A 26,134-nucleotide genomic window follows, 5' to 3' on the forward strand; every position below is an offset into this window, starting at 1 on the left:
TTCACCTTCTCATCAAGACTAGTGGGCTCACTTTCCAGTCCTACTAGCCTTGATGCTCAATAGGAGAGGCCGTCTCAGGAGTTTGCCAGACCATTGACAAGCCTACCAGGAGGGAGTACCCTCATAGCTGGAGTAGCAAGTGTCGCTATCAGCAATACGGAGGTTGACGATTCCTCGACAGTCCATGAGGATAGTCATGCAGTTCCCTCCGCAATTCCCCTCCCTTAGTTCTTTAGGGAGGCAACAATTGCAGTAACAGTTAGCAGAGAGGTTGATAACGCCTTTCCATTATTGTTCCTTCACTCTGGCGGTTAGTCATACAATGTCCTCTCCATTAGATCGCGAGCGACTAGTGATAGCAGTGACCAATGTCAACACCGGCAGTTCCCTTGGTGATGACAACAATTCGGTCGATTCATCTGATGACAACAATTCGGTCGATTCATTAGAGGTGTGCTCATCATCCTTAGTACTTCCTCAATACCTTAGGGGGACAAGCTCAATCCCAATATCCCTTCAAGAAAAAGCTACTCCATCCATCTCTTAATCCTTTCGAAAGGCATACCATAGTTGAGGTGTTCTCTGCAGTTCCAGACATCTCACATTCCTTTCAGGTAGCATCCCAGTCTCGGTAGATTCATTAGAGGGGTGCCCAACAGCTCCTCGGTTTCTTCAAAGAGCATCTAGTATAGTCTACCCCTTGCAGGTGCCAGTCACCTCTCAGCTCCTTGGGGAGACATCTACAATTCCATCTCTCTTGGAGTTTCTCCGAGGGACACCTATAGTTTCAGCTCCCGTCATTGCTCAAGTTTTTTGGGAGACATTTACATACACAATTCCATATTCTAGGAGGGTGGTAAAGTTTTTACCCTCAGCAGTTATCACGCCAACGTATGAGACCGGTGTATACCAGCTTTCAGTCACCACAGTCATGCAGACACCAGTACCACAGTTTCCATGAGTGCATGTGACTATTGTGGAGTTTACAGATTTTGGGAATTGGTTGCCTAGCCTCAGTGGCTTTATCATCACCCCAACAGTTCATGGAGTAGCACCAACATTTCTATGTCGGTGGAGCCGGCAATGTCTCAAGCATTTTCTAAATTGCAAAAGGATGCATCACGTAGGGGTGATTATTGAAGGCACCTAAGCCCATACCTATGATCTAGCGGCCTCCATGTTCTAGAAATTAGATTTCTTGCATTACTTGCTTTGGATATTATCGTGAAGTACTAAATGAAACTGTCTACACAATAGAGGTTCTAGAGGATACTTTGCATCGTTTAGTTGGGGATACCTAACTGAGTCTACATTTTGCCATGCTAGATGGTCCGTATTGTGGGTGATTTTCATGTAAATACTAATGTTGCTATTAATGTATATTAGGATTGACTGATTTTGTCAATTGATTGTTACTAACATGATTACATCTTGAGTACAGGTGTTGGAACTTTATGTTGAGGATTGGAGATAGTGCTAGGATACTGACTAAGGTATTCCACGCTGCACATCATGTGGCCATCGGTCAATTTGTATGCCATGGGCAATGTTTTGTTATGAGAAGACATAAATCATTTTTTGTATTAAGCCCTATGGGGTTATGTGAAAGTATCCCTTGAATTTGTGGACAAAGGGATAATTTTGGACATGGTATTTTTTGCTCTATGTGCTTTCATAATACGCAATAATACTCTAGATGAGGAAGCGTAAGCCCCTCATTAGGGGGAAGGAGATTGTACCAATCCACTGCCGTTATCCTCTTACTGCACTTTGCTCTTTTTAGTTAATCAAGTGGTGCTCTGTATGTTTGAAGATTCTTGAATTCTAGTTTCACTCCACCTTAAAGAGATCACTATTATAATCATCACCGAGACCTCTTTGAGATCCAAGTGCATTAAGTTTGGTGGCGTCTCTCACGTGTTAGAACTACATCCCTAAGTCAAGATTTGTGAGTCTTTTCCTAGCCTTTACTTAAGAATGGTTCGATGGATGGACACTTGTAAAAGGTTGTGTCCATTTGACATGACACTTCTTACACAACTCTTCACAAGAGCTCCAATTCAATGGCAGAGACACACTCTTTCATGAATGACACTTCTGTTTATAAAGGGATACAACTCTAGAGTGTGTCTTCACGCTCTACGTAAGAGAGGCCATTGTAAGGAACATTCATCCTAACAATTCAACACTCAGTCCCTCCCGTCTTGTTGTGAATCTATCACGACCCCTCCCCATTGTTGCATTTTGCCTATGCATGACACACATTGCTTTCTTGGCTTGACAAACTTCATTTTCATCAATGCCCAATGCTTGAACTTCTGGCAAGAAAAACAACATTCCAATGACTGCTTGGTATTGAGTGAGTGTCCAGCAACTCAACCAAACTCTTTGTCATGTGCATGGATTGTATTTGACATGTGCTTGGGCGCACAAGACTAGCTTTGATAGCCTGGGGAGGCTAGGGGCTAGGCAGACGATTCTCAGGTTGGGTTGCAAGGGCAACAGACGAATTCGGGTTTCAGCTATTTTTAGCGCCTATTTAATGGGCCCAAGGGATTCAATTTTCATTCACGCAAGTCAGAGCAAGTCTAGCTCTTCCTTGCTGGTCTAGATCCTGGATCGTGTTGCGGATGCGCACGTGCTTTCTAGCATAGCCCGGATTCCCAGCGCAGTCCGAAGGCCCTATGGGCTCTTTCTGGTGGTATGGGACGCCAAGAGGTTGTGGGCTAGTTGGATGTAGATGTTGGTGCCAACAGCCCGACCTGTGGCTCGGAGGGATGCATCACGGTTGGGTGGTGAGCAGGCCTGTGCCTCTCTTTGTGGTTCTATGATCGGTGGTTTGTGCTTGTGTGCACGTCCAGATTTCCAGGAGCGATCATGGTCGCGTCAGTTGGTATCAAAGCCACTTCTGGATGGCGAATTTCTGGAGGTAATTGCGAATTCTGTTTGGATCTTGGGGTAAGTGCAGATTTCCTTTTTTGCACTGAGTGGCTAGAAACGCAATTGTTTCGTCATCAGCTGGTATGATTTCCATGTGAGGAAGGATGAGTCTAGTTGGATTAGTGCCTGATTGGGAGGTAGGATATGTCAAGAGTGGCAGCGGAAGATGTAAGCAAACTGAAGCTACAGAATCACACAAAGAATACTAGAGACAACAAGATGTGCCACAAACAGATCTGCTGTAACTTAGCCCATAAACCAGGGCAGCAACTGTAATACAAGGAGTCCTGAACAGGATGAGAAACAGGAGCTGCAGAAGGGGCTGAACTGGAGCAGAGGATCTGGACACAAGGAGGCTGGAGCCTGAGAGCACGGAGGCTGGAGGAGCCTGGAACGAGGAGCCTGGATGAGCCTGCAGCGAGGAGGCAGGAGGAGCCTAGAGCGAGAAGGCTGGAGGGGCCTGCAACGAGGAGGCAGGATGAGCCTGGAGCAAGAAGGCTGGAGGGGCCTACAACGAGGAGGCAGGAGGAGCCTGGAGCGAGGAGGCTGGAGGAGCTGCAGTGAGAAGTGCACAAATGAGGAAGGGGGAAGACCCTTTTATAGGGAAGGCTAGGGGGGGGAGTCGGCCAGATTGCCTAGACCGACCAGCCTGGTCGGTCAGCCAACTGGGCCGACCAGCTGGTCGGCCAAAGCCTGGCTGGTCGGCCAGCCTACCCCCTCTGGCCCCCCTTGCTGCGTGGGAGCTGGTCGGCCAGCCACCCCTGGAGATGCCAAATCTCAACACCCCCTCTCAGCTCCAGGGTGTGGCACAAGACCCAGAGAGCTGGTATGACGTTGGAGAAGGGGAGGAGAAACAGGTTTGGTAAATATGTCGGCGACGTTGTCGGAAGTGGTGCTGAATAGCAATGTGTTTTGTCCGAGCATGGAAAACCGGATTGCGAGCAAGGGCAATACAGCTTTGATTGTCACAAAAAAAAAAAAAAAAAAAAGTGGTAGGAGCGGGTTGTTGAAAACCATAATAGAGAAGAAGGCGCCGAAGCCACACAGCCTCACAAGTGGCACTACACATAGCCCGATACTCAGCCTCGGTGGAAGATAGGGCGACCGTGGGTTTGTGTTTACTGGACCAGGAGATAGCCGCAGAGCCAAAGAAGAAAACATAGCCCGTGGTAGAGCGGCGAGAATTGGGGTCGCCAGCCCAATCGGAGTCACTCCAACCTCGGAGAGTGAGCGGGGAAGGAGAGGAACCACCGGCAGTATATAAGAGCCCGAAAGTAGAGGTCCCCTGAAGATGGCAGAGGAGACGTCGAGATCTGAGACCAGGGGCCTAGTGCAAAGATTGTGCCTAGGGGCAAGGAATTAAATGCATCCCAAGAGAGGTGAAATGTTGCATTAGGAAGGCCCTATATGGATGACATGTGGCATCTAGATCTATCTAGGGATTTGGGGTCTGCTAAGGCTAGTGAGAGAAGGATGGATGGATTTTTTATTTTACGTGATTTCGATTACAGCTCTCTCTCTCGCTTTGAAGTCTTTGCAGAATTGGCTGGGAGGAAATGAAAGGTGCTACTCCCGTGATAAGAGAAGAGAGATAAGAAGAGATAGGTGACACCTGTGAGCCCCCGATTTGAGGGGACAAGGGGCAGTGAGAGGTAGGAGGGCTGGGGAAAGAGAGAGACCCAGGCCGGCATCATAGGCAACCAGCACACAGGCTGGTTGTTGCCTGCAATAGTAGGGAAACAACGGCCTTAGGCCTCACTTGGAGGCGCCTGCAACTGCGCAGACTGGCTGCACAGGGCACCCTTAAATAGGGGCCTGTGGCAGGCCAAGTCGGCCCAACCACGGCCACCGACTAGGGCCAACCCTGGTCGGTTTTCTAGGGCCCACCTGGTCGGCCACCAGACAGGGTACCGACCCTCTGGTCGGTCAACTCAAGGGCCTGGGCAGTGCCTATAACAGATGGAGCACCTCATCAAATGCATGGGGATTGGCCCACAGTTGTGACATTGAGGGGGGGTGTTAGAAACTCACTGTGCCCACCTGTGAGCCCCCGATTTGAGGGGACAAGGGGCAGTGAGAGGTAGGAGGGCTGGGGAAAGAGAGACTCAGGCCGGCATCATAGGCAACCAGCACACGGGCTGGTTGCTGCCTGCAACAGCAGGGAAACAGGGGCCTTAGGCCTCACTTGGAGGCGCTTGCAGCTGCGCAGACTGGCTGCACAGGGCACCCTTAAATAGGGGCCTGTGGCAGGCCAAGTCAGCCCAACTAGGGCCAACCTTGGTTAGTTTTCTAGGCCCACCTAGTTGGCCACCAGACAGGGTACTGACCCTGCTGGTCGACCAACTCAAGGGCCTGGGCAGTGCCTATAAAAGGCCCACTCCTTCAGTCATTCTAGCATCCAGTGCAAGACTGAAAGCCTCCTTCCAAGGCTGTGCTGTGCACTCAGTTCTGGAGCAGTTTGTGAGAGAGAGTCCTTCAGTATTCTCCAGCACTTTGCTGTATTTTGTATTGCTCCCTGTGAGCTGTTTTTTCTGCCCACCATCCGGTGGATGAATATACTCTCTCTCTCTCTCTCCGTCCAAGTTATTTCTGAGTGAGTGTTTATTGCATCTGTGATCATCTATCTGAGTTGAGTGTGTGTAAGAGTTGGAGAGATCTTGGGTGGAGGTTTGAGTGATTCATTCCCTCCTATTCTCTAACACTAAAGGCCTACAGTGGATCATCCATTAAAGTTAGACAACGTGAAGCCCTCCACTCGAGCCCAAGCTATCCTGATAGGTCTGGCCCCCAACAAGGATTGCCAAACATACTTGCTGGGTAGACCAAAGAGTGAAAGAGAAGAGTCTTGGTATGAGGATCTGGAAATGAGATTGAAAGCATTGCCACTTGAGTCTATACAGTGTGGCATATCCCTCGCTTAGTCGTGCCTATAATGCTAGTTGCATCATGAAGACCAAGTTAGGGAAAAGAACCCCTAAGTATGTGTAGGATGCAAACATGTCTACCCATCTAATGTGAAGTACTCTTTGTGCATGGCTCCTTGGGATGTAGTAAAGGTCATGACCTTGGCTTTACTAAGGTTGATCTTCAAGTCATGTATCTCGCAGAAAGTATGAAGGGCATCCAAGTGTCCGTAGAGCTTGTTTGCTAAGGAGGAGTGTAAGACGACATCATCAGCGTATAGGAGAATCTAGAGCAAGGATCTTGCAACAAAGAGAGTAGCCAGCACCCCCCCCTAGAGTCCTAGAGAATGTCCCAAGCTCATCTGCCAATGAGAAAGCGAAGGGGTTTGCATGAAGGTACTGAGGGTGCCGACAGAAAAGCCGAGATCCAGTCGGGTGTTAAGTAGCCAGAGAAGAGAACCCGGTAGATGGGAACCTGTACGAGAGAGTAAATGGAGAAGAGGATGTCTGTCCCCCTCTGAAACTGCAACGATGTTATCCGTCCAGGTGTCATAGTTAGTACCATCAAACTTCTGAGTTTCAGGAAGTGGGGAAGGATTGGGATCTGTATCTGGGTGTGGAGATCCGTACTTTTTAGACAGGACTGATGATTTCTTGAGTGGCTGAGGCCCCCCATGTGTTTCAATACCAAACAGAGAACAATCGAACCCAAAGATCAAGAGCCAATAAGTTCTCCCAGAAACCCCTGAATAAAGTCGTACGGGTGAAGATAGGAGCCAACCCGATGCGCGATGAAGGAAGGGGGGGAGAGGCTCTTGATGAAGCAGTAGGCTGCTATTGATAGTCCGGGGTTCTGGCTGCTATTGATAGTCCGGGGTTCTGGGACCAAAATTTCAAAATAAATTCACAAAAGATCCGACTGGTGCCTGGCTTCGGGACAGGATGGATGCCGACCAAAATTGGTGCACAAGAGGTATTGCCGACCAACAAGACATGTGCCTAGGAAGATGCCGACCAGCAGAAAATCACCCAGGTGTTGATGGAAGCTTCAGTAACCAAGAGGATGGGGAGCACCTAGTGCTCTGATACCAAGTCAAGAGTGGCAGCGAAAGATGTAAGCAAACTGAAGCTACAGAATCACACAGAGAATACTAGAGACAACAAGATGTGCCACAAACAGATCTGCTGTAACTTAGCCCATAAACCAGGGCAGCAACTGTAATACAAGGAGTCCTGAACAGGATGAGAAACAGGAGCTGCAGAAGGGGCTGAACTGGAGCAGAGGATCTGGACACAAGGAGGCTGGAGCCTGAGAGCACGGAGGCTGGAGGAGCCTGGAACGAGGAGCCTGGATGAGCCTGCAGCGAGGAGGCAGGAGGAGCCTGGAGCGAGAAGGCTGGAGGGGCCTGCAACGAGGAGGCAGGATGAGCCTGGAGCAAGAAGGCTGGAGGGGCCTACAACGAGGAGGCAGGAGGAGCCTGGAGCGAGGAGGCTGGAGGAGCTGCAGTGAGAAGTGCACAAATGAGGAAGGGGGAAGACCCTTTTATAGGGAAGGCTAGGGGGGGGAGTCGGCCAGATTGCCTAGACCGACCAGCCTGGTCGGTCAGCCAACTGGGCCGACCAGCTGGTCGGCCAAAGCCTGGCTGGTCGGCCAGCCTACCCCCTCTGGCCCCCCTTGCTGCGTGGGAGCTGGTCGGCCAGCCACCCCTGGAGATGCCAAATCTCAACAGGATAGTCATTCGTTGGAGAGCCAAATGCGAATCTGTAGAAGAAGGGCATGCGAATTTCTTTTGGGGCGTTTGGAAGCTGATTACTTCGGGTTGGAGATGTGTTTGATAGGGAGAAGAGCATCAGGGTGGAGGTTTCTTTTAGAAAATCCCAGAGGTGTGTGGTCATGCTTAAATCTACCCTGAGATATTAGGGAAATCTCCGTCAGTTTGAGGAGACGGCAAAAAAGCAACTTTGCTTTTCTGCCAAGAAAAACCCTAAAGGCAAGCCACTAGATTTGGCTGGCCTTGTTTTTCAAAAGCTAGGGCACCAATTGGGTTTAAAGCCCATGAGATTTGCGTGGAAATTTAGACACCCTGATTTCGTTGGTAGCAGCCCTTGATTTGCAAAAGTGCTCCAGCCGCTTCTAGCTTGGAGTCCCTACTTGCTTCGCTCTTCCCTGCCTCCTGCCATCCCATCACTCATATCTCACCCTCTTCCCTTGTTCATTTGCTATTGTTCATGCACGGATTGCTTGCTGGCCCCTGCTTTGGAGTCGGGACAGTTCAGCCCTGGTTCGTTAGCAAGGCAAGTGGATTCGTTGCTTGGCCGTACAATTTCCTGTTGTTGGCCATACGCTTCACTGCTTGGCTGGGGTCTTGGAGTGCGTTAGCTTATAAGCTAGATCGCTAGCAGAGCTTGGGACTTTGTGCACTCATTCCAACGCTATTATCAGAGACTACCAGCCTTGTGATTGCTCCACAGTTTGCCTTCGCTCCGTGCGCCAGAACAGCTCTCTCTATTCAAAAATTCTCCCAGGTCCTGCAGTTCACAGCTTTCTTTCCTTTGGGTATTCCTTTATTGGTTTCTCTCATGGCTGATGCAAGCAACCTCCCTAAGGTAGATCAGAACATAACTAATTCCAATCAACACTCCCCTATGTCTGAACGGGATATGGAAGGGGATAACTATGATGTTTATCAGGATCTGGTTACAAAGGGCGCTTTCAACCAATTCCTCACGGGAAAGTGATGGCTTCTATTCTTGGGCCCAATATTACCCCAACACAATTCCTAGGGGAACAGAAGGATCGGAAGAAAGAGGTTGTGGATACTTGGCTGCATAAATGGCAGGTCCACTTCAATTTTCACCCCTACCTGCAGGACAAGTGCATACAGTTAGCAGTTGGATATCTAGCCGGGAAGGCTCTACTCTGGTGGAAGGAATTGAGGCCTCAGCCATCCAACTCGACAAAGTTCGAGAAAGCCTTTAGAACTGCGTATCTAAAAAAAGAAAGATGATTATGACATCGTGGCCAAATTCAAGGCCTTGGATATGACCAAATAGAGCCTTACTTTTGAGACCTATCTCCAAAAATTCAGTGACCTTTAGACCCGTGCTACGAAGATGTATCTTGTGACCCTTTTGGGTTTCTCTATGGCCAGCTTGCCCGATTCCTACCGGTTGTAGGTTAAGAACAATACGAGCTTGACCCTAAAGGAGGCCATTTATGATGATAGAATGGCCTCGACCAAGGAGTTGACTACACCCGAGACCCAAGGCAAGAACAAGAGAACGTTCTTCCATGCAGGTACTAGCACGGGAGAAGTCCGATACTCCTTCCCAGAAGAAGCAAAAATCCGCTAAGGGCAGCAAGGAGCACTTCCTCCGTTCGCTTCAGCTTCAAAAGGAAGGGCGATGCTTCATTTGTGAGGAGTGGGGGCACATTGCCGAAAGAGGCCCGAAGCCTCACAAGGACCTACACCGAAGCTCAAAAAACCACCTACGAAGTCAAAGACAGCCGCTCATACTACTTTGACAGGTATTTGTCAATGCCCTCACACGCCCTCATTCTTGTGATTGTTCTTTTAATAATTCACAATTTGGCCCTCATGATCTCTACCGGGCTTATGGTGACATCCAAGGGACACGGATTCACATTCTTTTTGACCCAGGTAGTTTTCACAACTTTGTTAATCACAAACTTGTGCAAAAGCTACAATTGATTACAATGCCTAGTGATCACACTTATGAAGTGCATCTTCCAGCTGGGAAGCAACTTTGGGAATGCAAGGTGGATCGACTTCCCGTCCGGATTCAAGCCTACGAGTATATTTTGGAGTGCTATGTTATGCACTTGGATCATGTAGACTTGTTGTTGGGCATCGAATGGTTTAAAACCCATCATGTCCAATTTGATTGGGAAGCGCATACCCTTTCTCTTTTGTACGGGGACACTGGACTTTTGATACAATGTGATGATATACATCCCTCCGAGGGACCTCTTGTACATGCGATTGAAGTTCAAAATATATTACAAACAACTTCTTATGATGTGTTTCAATGTGTTTTGATTCCATTTTCTTCATTTGTTGTATCTGTGTCTAATGCAAATGATTTAAGTGTGGTTGAATAGTAGACCATTGCATAGATTTAGTCCCTGGTTCTCAGCCTATAAGTATACTACCTTATAGGGTGAGCCAGTTAGAGGAGGACAAGTTAGCACAGCAACTTCAAGAATACTTGAAGTTGTGGTATATAGGCCCGAGCAAATCACCCTGGGGTGCTCCCGTTCTTGTGAGAAAGAATAAGGATGGATCATGGAGAAAGTGTGTGGATTATTAAAGGTTGAATAAAATCACGGTTAAGAATAAGTATCCTCACCCTCGTGCTGATAACTTAATAGACAGATTGGATGGAGCGAAGTATTTCACTAAGATTTTGACTTATGGACTGGCTACCACCAGATTTGTAATGTAAAACATTTTGTAAGGACAACCTTTTGGACTAGGTATGGTCATTACGAGTTCCTCATATTACCTTCCGGATTGACCAATGCTCCCGCGTAAGAGATTATTTTTGCATCATATTAATTCACAAATGCTCTCTTGTATTATGATAATCACACTTCATATTTCTCTTGACAATGACACGTGACGAATTTTGTTAGTAGAGCATCCTGTCATCCCTTTATGGCACATCCATACATCAGCAAGACTTATAGATTGGTCAATGCAAGTTAATATTGGCCTCAAATGAGAAGTGATATTACTAAAAATTTCAACTCTCTCTCCTGCCAGCAAAGGAAACACTACCACCGGACCTCTACGTTCCAATAGTTGTTGCAGCGTGATTCTGGTCAAAGCTCTGCTCTCTTTGAAGAACAAGGCAAGGTTGTGATGAAATCTGTGGGAATGCTTTCCAAGGCTTTGTTTTGAATAAAAGTAGTTGGAGAAATCCTACTCTCCACCTGTGAACCCTCATACAAGGACAAGGAGGAGTCAGATCTATTTAGGGAGGGATTAAGAGAGGCTACCATAGGTTAGAGCATTATAGCCTCTAGAGAGATGCTGTACAAAACAGATTGAGTGTCCCAAAACACTTCTTCATCCTCAGCACAAGGCCTTGGCATCATCAGCCTTATAAATTTAGGATGTCCCATGGTACTACCTGAGAATAGAGGGGATTGACGAGGATACCACTGGTTTCTGGTACATGGGATTGCTAACCTTGCTTAGGGGCTTGTTGCCAAAATGCCCAATACCATTACCCTTTTCCTTGCAACTATCTTAGGCTCATAATGTTCACCAAGTTGCATAGCCTCCTTCAAAGAGGCAGAAACATTAGAGGCTAGGCTAGGGTGAAGACCATGAATTTGAGCATCTTGCCCCTTTCATCAATTCGATGAGTAAAAAGAGACAACTTCCAGAACTGCTTGATGTAAAACTTTGCTGGGACAGATCATACCATTGACGTACATATTGGTCTCTAGCAAGGGGTGAAACAAAAGTCCTGAACATCTTAGCTTTGAATTCATCTCATGTATCAATGATTGTGCCTTCCCTCTGAAGGTGCCTCCACTATGACCGGGCAAAATCCTCAAGCTGTGGAAGAGCAAACCTGATCTTGCCTTGATCCCCTTTTGGGTATAATAGGAAATAATCATCTATCTTGCTGAGCCACTTCTCCAATTCACTAGGGGCACATGATTCACCTTTGAACTTGGAGAGATTAATCTTATTCTTTACATCTTTATAGGATGCAGAGTACCTTTAGGTCCAGTTGACTTGACAGTTTGAATGTATTGTTGAAAAGTCAAAACTATCCTGGGATCTACTGGGAGTCCTTTATATTCAGCAAAATTCTGATATAGGCATCAACATTACCTCTAGGAACATCAGCATTTGAAGAATCCTTAGCCCTATGAGCTGCCAACCCATTGGAATGATAGGCTGCTTAGAAATAAACCTATACACAAGGTATCCTGCAACAGAAGACTGATAGAGCGTCCCAAGAATTACACGCGGAAGTGTTTAACTATGGAATCAAAACTTCTTTACTTGTGTGTACTTCACAACCATGTATGTGTGTGCAAGCCAATAAATAGGCAGTGCTCCATAAAAGAGATAGAATCCACAAGTATAATTCCGTCCAAAACCTGACACAATCCAAAAGAGAGACGTAGAGTCCAACCAAACAACGGTCCTCATGTATTTTGATACTGTTGACCTCACTGAAGGCAAAAAGATCGCCTTGGCAGCCTCCCTCCTCAAGGATACAGCTTTTCTATGGTGGCAAAGACGCTTAAAGGACGGCAAAAGTGTGTTAACATGGGAACGTTTTGAACACGTGCTCCGTAAGCAGTTCATACCTGCCAATGCGGACTTCCAAGCACGTTCAAAACTCCGACAGTTGGAGCAAACGGGTTCCCTGTCTTCCTACATCTCTCAATTCACCACATTGGTGCTGGAGATTGATGGTTTAACTGAGGATGATCGCCTTCATGCTTTCATCTCAAGCCTAAATCCCTCTATACGCATTGATGTCCTTAAAGCAAACATCACCACCACAGCTGGCGCTATTGCTTACGCAGAGCGCATTACAGATTTCCAAAACACAGGGAAGCAGAGTGCTAATCGCACACAGAACTCTCCTATGGCCAAAGGTGCTCGCCCTCAAGATAACACCAGGTTTCGAAAAAACTTTAGTAATCAAGGTCAGCAACAGTCTCAAGATCCCCAGAAGCCTCAGAAATCATTTGCTGGATTCCAACAAAAGCACTCCTCCAAGGATCGCGCCTCTTCTTCTTCACAAAGTCATTACCGACATCCCCAACATAAAGGTGCGGCCACTGACAAGAAGAACAGCTCCAGCACAAAAGGACTTTGTACCATCTGTACAGGCGACCATAGATGGTTCGATTGTCCCAAGCGACCAAAGCAAAATTCCAATATGGAACCTAGCACTTCCCAAACAGAAGATGCTACCCGAGCACAAGACAAGAAAGGCAAAGCTGTTCGAATGGCAAATACCATCCACCTGAGCCTTGCCAGCAACCCCGAACTTTCCCTGGCCACTCAAGTACTTTGTGTTCGAGGATCGATTCGTGGAACAACGGTCACTATCCTCATCGACAGTGGCTGCTCTCATAACTTCCTAGCCAGTTCTATGGTCGACAAACTTCGGTTGACCACCAGTCCTAGTCTCATGGACTATCAGATTGAACTCGTAAATGGAACTACTTTCTTGTGCAACACCAGAATCAAAAACTTGTCTTTTCGCATCCAACATTATACGGACAAGTTGAACTTCGACATCATGCCTCTTTCTCGGTACGATGTCATACTTGGACAACAGTGGCTCTACGACTATGATCCATCAATCAGTTTTCGCAACCATACTATCCAGTTTGTCCACCAGGGAAAACTTATTGAGTTAACTGGTTCTAGGGACTCTCCTTCAACCCCAATTGCCTCTGCCCTACAAGTAAGGAAGTGGGTTCGTAAACGCCAAGTAAAGACTTCACTTCTGTTGGTTACGGCAGTCGAGGAGACACCAACAAAGGATCCTCCTGAATACCTCAACCAACCTTTTTTCCAGCCTTACCTGGATATTTTTCCACAGGAATTGCTAAAGCAGTTACCACCTCGACGACCAGTGGATCACCCAATCGAACTTATTCCCGGCAGTAATCCACCGTCGAAACCTCCTTATCGGGTTTCTTACACTCAAAATGAAGAAATCCAAAGACAGGTCACCGAACTACTCGACAAAGGTCACATTCGGCCCAGTCACAGCCCTTTCGGATCTCCTGTACTACTTGTGGAAAAAAAGAATACGTCAATGCGCCTCTGCATCGACTACCGAGCCCTCAACAAGCTCACTATCAAAAACAAGTATCCATTGCCTCGCATCGATGACCTCTTCGATCAACTTCTACATGCAACACAATTCTCAAAGATTGATCTTCGTTCAGGTTATCATCAAATTCGCATACGAGAAGGCGATGAGTACAAGACAGCTTTTCGAACAAAGTATGGACACTATGAATGTTTGGTCATGCCTTTTGGGTTAAACAATGCCCCGGCCACATTCATGACATTAATGAACGACATCTTCAGGCCTTTCCTCGATAAGTTCGTCATCGTTTACCTCGATGACATCCTCGTTTTCAGCAGATCCCTACATGAGCACAAACAACATCTTCACCAAGTTTTTGAAGTTCTCCGCGCAAATTCTCTCTACATCAACATTGAGAAGAGTGAGTTCTTCAAGACCCAACTCGAATATTTGGGACATGTTATTTCCGCTCAAGGCATCTCTGTGGATCCCAAGAAGGTCGAGGGAATCCGAAACTGGCCTACTCCTAAGAATGTTCATGATGTCCGCTCTTTTCTCGGATTGGCAAACTTCTACCATACAAAGGTCTATCAGTTTTTCGAAATCGCAGCTCCTATGTCCGAATTATTGAAAAGCACAGCAGTTTTTCAGTGGCTTCCCAAAACAGAGTATAGTTTCCAACAACTCAAGCAAGCACTCACTACCACACCAGTTATGGCTATTGCTGACCCAAACCTTCCATTTGAGGTCATGACCGATGCTTCCGACATCGCTACAAGAGCAGTCTTGATGCAAGAAGGCAGAGTTATTGCTTTTGACAGCCATAAACATTTTGATATCCAAACCCGATATCAGGTTTATGATAAGGAGTTTCTTGCTGTTGTACATGCTTATCGCTCTTGGAAACATTATCTCATGGGAGCCAACTCTGTGGTCAAGACAGACCATCACTCTCTAAAGTATATCTTTACTCAGCCAGTCATGAACGCTCGAGATCTGGACGACTCCGACGCTACTTGGCAATCTGATGAAGACTTACAGCAGTACCCTGACATTTTACAGCAGTATTTTCAGAATTTACCGTGATATTTTCTACATCAGTTCATTATCTCCACCAGGGTCTTCTTTTGAGTGGGAGGCGATGTCACGATCTGTGACGTATTCCTTTCTCTATTTCTAGACTTATGGATGGTTTGATGAATGGACACTTGTGGAAGGGTATGCCCTTTCGACCGGACACTTCCTATGAGGCACAACCCTTGCCCTTTCGACGGGACACTTCCTAATGAGGCACAACCCTTCACAAGAGACATCCTATTGAAGAGACATTCCTATTGTAATGTACCCTCTCATCAAGGGTCACACCCTTCACAAGGGGTACACACCTCTTCATGCACATACCCTTTGGAGTACATACCTTTTCATGTGTGACTCTTCACTCTCTATATAAGAGAGGCCCAATTGTATGGATGACAACTACATCTACCCTACAGACATTCAAGCAATACAATTATTCCTTGTTCTCTGCTATCTCAGTCTCCTTTCTGTTCCTTAGCACATTTCTAAATATAATAAATCTAGGATTTCTTACAACCTCTATCTTCAAGATTCGTCACCAAATTCCCATTTAAAGTTCTTATAGTCCTATTGGGTTACATCCTTTCATTGGTTCAAGTTTTAGAGTTCATGAAGCATACGTGAGTAGGTCAACAATCGCTTCAGTTGATGATAAAATCTAAGTAGCAGTATGGATCAGGTTCCCACACTATGCACCTGATCGACCACACCAACAAAATTGATAACTAGAAAAATGGTAAAGGTTACCCTGACTAGAAAATGATAGAGGTTACCCTGCCCCGACCGCACGCTTCTGGGGCAGATCATACTTTGAAAACACTGTAACTTTGAGGTTCAAGAAGAGCTCCTGATTCCTAGGAGTCCTCTGTGTGCAAGGGAGCTTGATACATCCCATTTATTATCCCTAAAACTCAGCCATCCGGAAGCATCCAGGCAGAATGGGAGAGGCAATAGCACTGTATAACTGGCCTCCCCTTTCTAAATCCTGTGGTGCACTCTCCTCAACCATGCAAATGGATTTTCTTACAACTAAGGTAATGGCAATCACAAAAAAAACATTCAAATTGCAAATCTTGTATTGGGAAAACAAGGCGATATATTATATCACAACATAGATTCATTCGTAACTCACTCAATTGCCGATGAAGGTTTCTCATTTTCCTCGTACAGAGCCACCAGCACTGCCATCAGAAATAAAAGTTTAAGTCTGGATGCTTTACAAGTACACAATACTCACAAATTTCTCTCATTGGCTTCCCTTAGCATGCTTAATTTTGCTCACTGCTCATACCATTCAATTGCAGAACCTAAACTCTTTTACTTAAATTTAATTCTTATAAGTCGTGTGCCTAAATGAAAGCCCAGCTGTCTTATCCATTCATTTATACGAAGGAAAAATGCTTCTGCCAACCACTATCAATTAATGGTGAGATCAAATTCTGTATTTTGATAGTCCACCGAGATTACTATTTTGAAAGTTCTACGTAAAGCTCAATTATCTATAACGTCCAAGAAAGCACTGCTACAATATAGTAACTTTGGCATTCATAGTTACCATCTTACCTTCACTAAGTGAGCTATTTCAAAACTATATACCTGAATGAGTACAGGAACATGCCAAAACTCATCCTCTGATTCTCTTGATAGTCACTCATAAGGTTGAAAACCATAAACTCCATCACGCATAGCAGGGACTAGCTACTATGACATCCCCGCTGATGTCATCAGCGCCCAACAGTGGGTGTAGACTGACCAGGTCTGCATTGTGGGCTCTATCTGATTGAGATGTGACGACACAGAGAGACACTATTGCGACAGATCAAAGAGCAACAGGAGATGACAACACCACAAGTTATTGAGGGAGACCGAGCACAGAGGCGTGTCACGAATTTATATGCATTTGAGGCCGCTCCAGGACACAGTGGGGTGGAGGACGAGTTCGCTTATACTAGGGCAATATAAATCAGCGCAGAGAGCTGACAACGATATTGTCGAGCGAGGGATGTAGATGCCACATACGACACGGAGAGTAGCAAGATCACATACGATCAAGGTCAAGCCTATCTCAGCTCTCCTCAGAGGGGACCGCCAGAGACGATGCATCACTCTTGACATAGGTCATTGGATCCAAACATCGAGGAGACCATGTCCCCCACCACAGCGAGAGACAGCTCGACAAACGCAGATACGGGATATTCTCGCAGCCCGCTGGAGAGCCACTATGTGTCGGGTTTCGGCTTCTAAGTGTTAGCTTTCAGTTTGTATTTGAGTTCTTGTTTGAGCTCTTTAGCTTAGTATACACTCAGCAAGGGCCCTAGCGAGCCCTTTGCTTCAGCCCCTCGAGGCTTGTATGAGTTATTTTCGCTTGATGTACGTTGTCCCATAGGCCCGCGAGGCCTCCCGAGGATGTTAATATTTCTTTCTTTCTTTCTTTCTTTCTTTCTCTCTTTCTTTCATGCATTCCCCTACTCAGTTAATGCTTGCACTGAATAAGCAGGGTTCAGTTCAGTGGCAACAGTCTGCAAGTGTTCGATTGAGTCTATGCTTTGCTACACAATTCTGTTTAATCTACTAGTGTGCAACAGAGTGATTAAATGAACCACCAATTCACTCTCCAAAGCTTTGGTAAGCCAATATAGCACGTGTACTGCTTAAGTATACAGAAGGTCACTTATAGATTATCCCGAGGATGTTAATATTTCTTTCTTTCTTTCTTTCTTTCTCTCTTTCTTTCATGCATTCCCCTACTCAGTTAATGCTTGCACTGAATAAGCAGGGTTCAGTTCAGTGGCAACAGTGTGCAAGTGTGCGATTGAGTCTATGCTTTGCTACACAATTCTGTTTAATCTACTAGTGTGCAACAGAGTGATTAAATGAACCACCAATTCACTCTCCAAAGCTTTGGTAAGCCAATATAGCACGTGTACTGCTTAAGTATACAGAAGGTCGCTTATAGATTATCAAAGTCTCTTGACAGCAGACTGTTGGCTTCATATAGGAAGGGCAATGAATAGAGTTATCAAACCTTTGGTGAGAGCATCAAGCACTCCACTTGACTCCAAGTACTTTCGAAATGCTTCTTTCTTAGATTCACTTGCCTGCAGTATTCAATCAACATTGAGCCACTTGTCATATCTTAGATAAGGCAATGAGCCTCCAAAATATTTATACCTGTAATACAAGATTGCACCTTGCTGCTTCTTCAAGATGAAAATAGTTAGATCAACAACACACGTGAAAGGCTAGCAATGTTGTAAAAGTTTTTTATTACCATTGTAAATTTTCTTACCAATCTCCAAGGACATCTCTCTCTCTCTCTCTCTCTCTCTCTCTCATAACCAAACGTTTGAAGCTTCTAGGAGGCATATCTAGCACGACACCACCAACTAATTTGTGTCAACCTTATGTACAGCTGCTGGCTGATCCCTGACAACCTTGACCTTAATCAAATCCTCATTCACCACGTCTCTTTCCTCCACCTTCATTTTAACAACTGATCCTAGAGCATAAGAATCTGGCTAGTTTTGTTTGTCTCCTAGCAGTCTTTCGATATGGTCCAAGCCTCCTCTGAAGTATTCGTGAACTAAATGACCGGACTCACTCCATCTAAATCTTGATGTTGTGGTAATGATCAAAGAACACCTCTATATCCTTCTCCCATTCTGTTGAGAGTTCACGCTCAACATCATGTGATAATGTGTGCATAGCACCATCACGTGATCATATGTGCATAGCACTAACCTTATAGAGTGCTATAAAGGAAAGGGTTAGATCCCCTAACCCTAACCCTAAAAGGGTTTGTATATATTCTATTTTTTCAACTAATTCTAGTGTACAGTTAGTCATTTGTGGTGTGTTCTCTAGCTGTGCCCTCTCTCCTCATCTCCACTCTTCTCCTCTCCCCTCTTCATATTTTGTCATGGTATCAGAGCTTCCTTGTCTTCCGCTGAGACATTGAGATTCTTGAGAGTGTGAGAGAGATTGTGAGATTGAGAGTTCTCTTGAGTGATTGTGAGATTCTTCCCTTCACTTCCGTTGAGAGAAAATTCCGTCCATTTGGTGAGATATTTCCGTTCATCTCCTTCAAGAGTTTGTGAAAGATTTTCGTTCTTCTGCGAGAGAATTCTATTCTTGAGAGATTGAGAGATCTACGGTGAGAGAGAGTGTTCTGCTTCCTTTGTACTTGGAGTAAGAAAGGAAAGATAGGGAGTCTTATCTCTGCAAAGAACAAGTAAAGCTTTAGTGAGATCTCTCTTCGAAGAGAGAAGAGAAAGAGTTATGTTTGGAGCTCAAGTCCTGCGAGAATCCAAGTCTCTCATGTAACTGGAGAGCTCCAATTGCTTCGACTCCTCCAAGTCCACACAGCTTCATCCGCCAGAGCCTTCAACAAACAGCTCCAAGGCTCCAAACGAAGGCTCTTCAACGGACTGCAGCATGAGCTCATGAGCGAAGGCGGACCAGCGCAAAGCTCATGCACAACACTCATGTTGTAAGGTGACCTCCACTGCCATCGATGCCCACTGTGAATCCTCCTTCCTACCATGACTTTGGAGGAGCCCCTCATGGCGAAGGTAAGGAGAGGCCCTTCCTCCTTTCTCCAAGCTCCCTGACAGACTTTAGCCTTCGTGATCAGGCCATTGCTCCGCTTCTCATCTTCGCAGAGCAAGATAGAGCGCAGCAAGTCTGGCTACTAAAGTCATGTCCGGCTCCAACCCGAAGGTCTCCTTTAACAAAGCCAAGACTTGCTTGTCTTCTACGACAAGCAAGGCAACCGCTCCTACAACGACTACATAGCTCCAAAGCCCAGCGTCTTCAACGGCCGCTCCGCGCAACAACGGGTTCATCGCGGGCTCACGGGCCACCTCCATCGCCATCTAAGCTCCAAGAGCTCACGATCGGCCGAATGCGCGATTTCCAAGGCTCTCACAGCCATCACAGCCACCGACGGCTCCTTTCTGCGGGCTCCCTAGCGGACAGCGCCATCTCCGACGACCAACTGCACGCAAGCCTCTCCAACAGAGCCTCTACACCGGCCCTCCAAGCAACGAATCAACGGAGAAGATGACGGAATCTCCAAGATTCCGTCAGAATCTTGGATAGATTCCGGTGCACCATTGGTCGACACGTGGCAGATAGGATAGAACCACGGTCCAGTGAAGATCACCTTGGGTTAATTGGTTGACCCACAGTTGGACATGTGGCACCTTATCTCCAAGTGCCACGTAATCTTATCTGACACGTGGCAGCCGACTGCCACGTCAGCAGCCCACGTCAGCATTGACACATCAACATTGACACGTCAGCAATCCACGTCATCAGGCCACGTCATCACCGACTGCACGTCATCATCGATTGCCACGTCATCATTGACTGCCACATCATCACCGACTACCACGTCATCACCAACTGCCACGTCACCTGATACGTCATCAGTGACACGTCATCAGCCACGTCACTTACCACATCATCAGTGACACGTCATCAGCCACGTCACCTGTGCCACGTCAACATTGCCACGTCACCCTGCTGACATCATCTGTGCCACCTCAGCAGTCCAGTCAGCACTGACCCTCTGCAGGCACAGTCCCTTGCCAGGCACACTGTGCACACTCCTGCCACCTCAGCACAGAGCTTCACTGGCACACCTCTTGCTAAGCACAGTGCCACATCATCACTGCATGTGACTCACAGTGACACATCATCATTGAGCACCATTTGCACTCCTTTTGCCCCTCCACCTAGATCAAGTCATATCTCTTGATCCAGGAAGAATTTGAGGGTGCTCCAAAAAGGAAAGTCGCTCGGTTTTTCCTGCTCTACGCGCTCGTTACATCACGCGCATATTTCGGCGCAAGTTACACTCACATTTGAGCCTCGCCGACAAAACCACTTCCTTCACGCACATTTGCCTCTACATCGACGCATCTGACCCAGCACTTAAAAAGAACAAAAGAAAAGGAATTATTTGCTGTTCTTTCATCGATCGACGGTTGGTTTAGATCTAGATCAGAGTAGACTAGATCGCCATAGAGGGGACGCTTTGAATTTTCCCAAGTTGCCAATCTAAGCCATGCCCGAAATTCCCGACTAGTACCTACTCGGAGTCAGTCCATACGCTCACATCCGATTTCACATCATTACATTACCTGAAACCTTACGTTCATCAGTTCAGTGAGCAGACTTCAGAGTTCAGAGGCATTGCAGATTGATTCAGTGGGCAGATATCATTTGATTTCACACACACATGCCACCATTGTAAAGCCTATTCGGCTATCTCACGGCATCGTGCACATCATTTCAGCCTTGTAAAGCCTCTTGGCTATTCTCGGCATCATTGCCACAAGCCTTGTAACACAGATCAGATTTTATATACTGCAGTTCTATCTTCACCGACGGTACAGATATTTCACTTGGCATCTTCAGTGTATTTGCAGTTGATTCATACAGAGTTTTCCAGGACACTTTTTTGAGTACATTGTTTGCACCATGTCGACTAGCAACCTCAATCTGGAGGCATCTGCTAAGTTAGACAACTCCAATTACGGTACATGGAAATACCGAATGGAGACCATTCTTGTGCTTCAGGACAAATGGGAGTATGTCGATGGATCTATACCTAGACCATTGGCCGATCCAGCCACCAGTAGCTCTACTCCATCTGTTGTCACAGCACCAGCAATGGGATCTACATCTACACAAACAGTTTCCGCACCAGTAGCAGATCCTACCATTGCCCGAGCCCAAGCAGAATGGGATAAGAAAGACAAGTATGCCTATCACCTGATCAAGCAGAATGTGCAAGATGTCATGCTAGGACAGCTCAACACAGTCAAGACATCAAAAGAAGCATGGGATATGTTCGCAGCTCTCTACGAGTCCAAGAACACATCCAGGATTCTCACCCTGAGAAACCAGATCAACCAGAGTTTCCGCAACAGCAGTGAAACCGGTCATGCTTATGTACTCCGCATCAAAGACTACAACAATCAACTTGCAGCAGCAGGAGAGACTCTGAATCCCGCAGAAATGGTTCAAGTAATCCTAAATGGACTAGGAGAAGGATATGAGAATCTAGTCCAGAGTATTGCCATCCAACGGCAAATTCCAACACTGGAAGAACTTCAGTCAGTTCTACTTGGTAAAGGACTCAGGACTCAGGCCATTCAAGCACGTAAAGGTCATTCTAATGATCAGGCATTCACAGCTTCAGACAGAAGCAGAAGCAAAGGCAAAAACAGAGGTAGATCATATCAGAAAAGTGGTCATCATCAACAAAATCAAAGTCAGAATCAGCATCAGCATCAGCATCAGCATCAGCAACATCAAAATCAGCAAAGAGGAAATCATTCCAACCGAGGAAGATTCCAAGGACGAGGGAATGCATCCACCAATGTGTCAAACATCCAGTGCAACTACTGTCACAAGTTTGGACACTATGAAAGAGATTGCCGCAAGAAGCAGTATGACCAAGGCGGTCAATCCAGCAGTAATCGAGGGAATTCCCGAGGAAGAGGAAATCATCGTGGTGGACATTCTAGTCACAGTCATTTTGCAAATGAACATGGCAATATGTTTCTTGCAAGTGAGGAATTGCATCAGACTGATACAATGCACCTAGACACTAATTTCAATCCCAAAGAGGATTTCAGCTATCAAGTCGACCAAGTGGAACAGGATCCTTGATACATCAATAGCGGTGCATCATCTCATATGACAAATCATCAGGAATGGTTCACAGAAATGAAGCCATTAGAAGATCAAAAGAATGTCATCTACACAGCAGACAATACACCGAATCCGGTTCAAGGGACAGGTGGTACAAAAGGATTAGTCAAAGATGTGCTCTATGTTCCGAAGCTCAGCAAGAATCTTTTGTCAGTAGGTCAAATGACGGAACACAACTACAAAGTCATCTTCGACGGTGATGAATGCACTATCAGAGACAAATCCAAAAGAGGTCAGCTAGTAGCAAAAGGTGTCAAGAAAGGACACTTATACAGGATGCTAGCTACAGTACCAGACAAGCATGCCATGTCAGCTCAAATGCAACAAATGCCACTATCTGCAAAATGGCACAAGAGATATAGTCATGTCAACTTCAAGTACTTGTTAGATCTAAGGAATCAAAATATGGCAATTGGGATTCCGAAGCTACAGTTTCTTGGAAAAGTTTGTGAAGCATGCTGCTTCGGCAAACAAAAGCGAACCAACTTTGTCAGAAGTACCTCTCGTGCACGAGGTATTCTTGATTTGATTCATACAGATGTATGGGGTTATGCCCAGACCCGCAGCATCAATGGTTCACTTTATTACTTGACCTTCATCGATGATTACAGTAGATATTGTTGGGTCTACTCTCTGAAAGAGAAATCTGAAGTGTTTTCCAGATTTCAAGAATTCAAAGCCATGGTAGAAAACCAGACAGGCAGAAAGATCAAGGTCATGAGATCAGACAGAGGAGGTGAATACATGTCTTCAGCATTCATGAACTTTTGCAAAAATCACGGCATTCGAAGACAATTTACATGTGCAGATACTCCTCAGCAGAATGCAAGAGCTGAAAGGAAGAATGGGACTTTAGCAGACAGTGCTAGAGCAATGCTTAGTGAAAAGCATCTTCCGAATCAGTATTGGGCAGAAGCAATAGCTACAGCTAACTACTTGCTTAATCGGCTTCCTACCGAGCCGATACAAGGTATGACTCCTTATGAAGCATTCACTGGATACAAGCCACGCATTGGGCATCTCCGCATATTTGGTTGCATAGCATATGCCCACATACATGATGATCATCGCAGGAAATTGGATGCGAAGTCACGCAAATGCATCATGGTTGGCTACAGTGAAGAAAGCAAAGCATACAAATTGTATGATCCCATCAACCGCAAAGTCATTATCTCCAGAGATGTAATCTTTGATGAGGAATCAGAATGGAAAACCTCACCTACACAGGAGATAGAAGCATCGACTTCACAGTCATCTACAGAACAGGTTGATGAAGAAGAGCAAGAATTGCCAGCAACACCCCAAGCAGAGCCACAGCAGCTCAGACGGTCTACTAGGGAAAGCAGACCACCATCCAGATTGACATATGCTCAGAAAGGCAAAGCAATTCAGGTGGAAACCACCAACTATGCTCTTATGACTACCATCATGGCTACAGAAGAGCCAGTGTACTTCGAAGATGCAGTAGACAAGCCAGAATGGCAAACTGCTATGAATGAAGAAATGGATGCTTTGTATAAAAATAACACTTGGGAATTATGCGACCTTCCACCAGGAAACAACAAATGGGTATACAAAGTGAAATACAATCCAGATGGCAGTATTCAGAGATACAAAGCCAAATTAGTCGCAAAAGGATTTGCACAACAATATGGCCAAGATTATGATGAGACTTATGCTCCAGTAGCAAAGATGGATTCCAAATTAGTCGCAAAAGGATTTGCACAACAATATGGCCAAGATTATGATGAGACTTATGCTCCAGTAGCAAAGATGGATTCCATACGGTTCTTGATATCACTAGCGACACTCAACAAATGGAATGTGTATCAGCTCGATGTCAAGAATGCATTTCTCAATGGTTATTTAGACGAGGAAGTCTACATGCAACAACCAGCCGGTTATGTTGAACCAGCAAAGGAGAACAAGGTTTGCCATCTCAAGAAAAGTCTCTATGGCTTAAAACAAGCACCCAGAAGTTGGTACAGCAGAATTGACAAGTATTTTGCTGATCTGGGATACATGAAGTCCAATGCAGATCATACTCTCTACTATAAAGTTCAAGGGGAAGATATTACTATTGCACTTTTGTACGTAGATGATCTGATTGTGATAGGAAGCAAGGATAGCTTCATCAGAAAATTAAAACAAGACTTATCTGCAGAGTTCGACATGAAAGATCTTGGACTTATGCACTATTGTCTTGGAATTGAGTTCTGGAGAGATTCAGATAGCACATTCATGAGTCAGCTCAAGTATGTTGACAGTCTCCTGAAGAAGTTTCATATGGCAGATTGCAAGATTGCAGCCACTCCCATGGAACAGAGTTTGAAACTTACTAAAGATTCAGAAAAGCCTACAGTCAATGACAGATACTACATGCAACTCATTGGATCTCTTATATATCTGACAATCACACGGCCAGATATTTGTTATGCAGTAAGCTCACTAGCACAGTTTATGGCAAATCCAAAACAGTCTCACTGGAATGCAGCCAAAAGAGTCTTGAGATACATCAGAGGTACAACACAGTTTGGGATAGAATACAGAGGAAGTCATCCACGGTTGCATGGATACTGTGACAGTGACTATGCTGGAGATCATGAGACCAGAAGATCGACACAGGGATATGCATTTTTCCTTGGTCAAGGTGCTATATCATGGTTGTCAAACAAACAGCCAACTGTTTCTTTGTCTTCGACTGAAGCAGAATATAGGGCACTCACTACAGGTGCATGTGAGGCTATATGGCTCAGAAGACTATTGTCAGAAACAGATTACTTTGATGAGTCAAAGCCAACAACAATATACTGTGATAATCAATCGGCTCAAGCATTGGCCAAAAATCCAGTATATCACTCCAGGACAAAGCACATTGATGTCAGAGAGCATTGCATCAGAGAAAGAGTGTTACTTGGTGACATCACACTGCAGCATTGTGATAGCAAAGAGAATGTTGCAGACATCTTTACCAAACCACTCGGTAAATAGCTATTCGAGAAACACCGACTAGCTCTTGGTTTGATGCAGAGGAAGGACATTCCCATTAAAGGGGTGTGATGGAATGTAATGCTCAGTCCTTCTTCGATTCCCCAGAATCATCATCTTGAGGGAAGGCCTACTTCATGATGTTGATCTTGAGGGAAGGTGTTGAGAGTTCACGCTCAACATCATGTGATCATGTGTGCATAGCACCATCACGTGATCATATGTGCATAGCACTAACCTTATAGAGTGCTATAAAGGAAAGGGTTAGATCCCCTAACCCTAACCCTAAAAGGGTTTGTATATATTCTATTTTTTCAACTAATTCTAGTGTACAGTTAGTCATTTGTGGTGTGCTCTCTAGCTGTGCCCTCTCTCCTCATCTCCACTCTTCTCCTCTCCCCTCTTCATATTTTGTCACATTCTTCCACTATTCTGGATCAGCTGGTGTCACTGTGGTACCCATGGCATCCACTTGATCCTTTGGTTTCAATTCAACATTCCAAGCCCCCTTCCAATTCTTCGTAGCCATTGTGTGGCTCCTTATCTTCACCTTCCAAATCATTGAAGCCACCATGTGGCTCCTTATCTTCACCTTCCTCGTCAAATAGCTGCTCTTGTCCAGCTTGCCACTGTCCCCAAATTTGGGTAAAACTCTCTCTAATACCAAGTTGAAA

General features: G+C 45.7%; 1 protein-coding gene across 1 annotated transcript in view; it reads right to left on the reverse strand.

The window, feature by feature from the left end:
- LOC147892579 (c-Myc-binding protein) overlaps positions 1-26,134 on the reverse strand; it is a 42,133-nt gene that overhangs the window by 10,103 nt on the left and 5,896 nt on the right. Inside the window, exons 2-3 of the mRNA XM_087387599.1 lie at positions 17,773-17,845; positions 15,880-15,928 (exon numbers count right to left, since the gene is read on the reverse strand). Coding sequence (XP_087243725.1) covers positions 15,880-15,928; positions 17,773-17,845 — 122 coding nt within the window. The remainder of the gene's footprint in view (positions 1-15,879; positions 15,929-17,772; positions 17,846-26,134) is intronic.

This window comes from Dipteris shenzhenensis, chromosome 16 (assembly GCF_047967505.1).
Source record: "Dipteris shenzhenensis isolate YYH24624 ecotype China chromosome 16, Dip_SZ_1.0, whole genome shotgun sequence".
In the NCBI taxonomy this organism is placed as follows: domain Eukaryota; kingdom Viridiplantae; phylum Streptophyta; class Polypodiopsida; order Gleicheniales; family Dipteridaceae; genus Dipteris; species Dipteris shenzhenensis.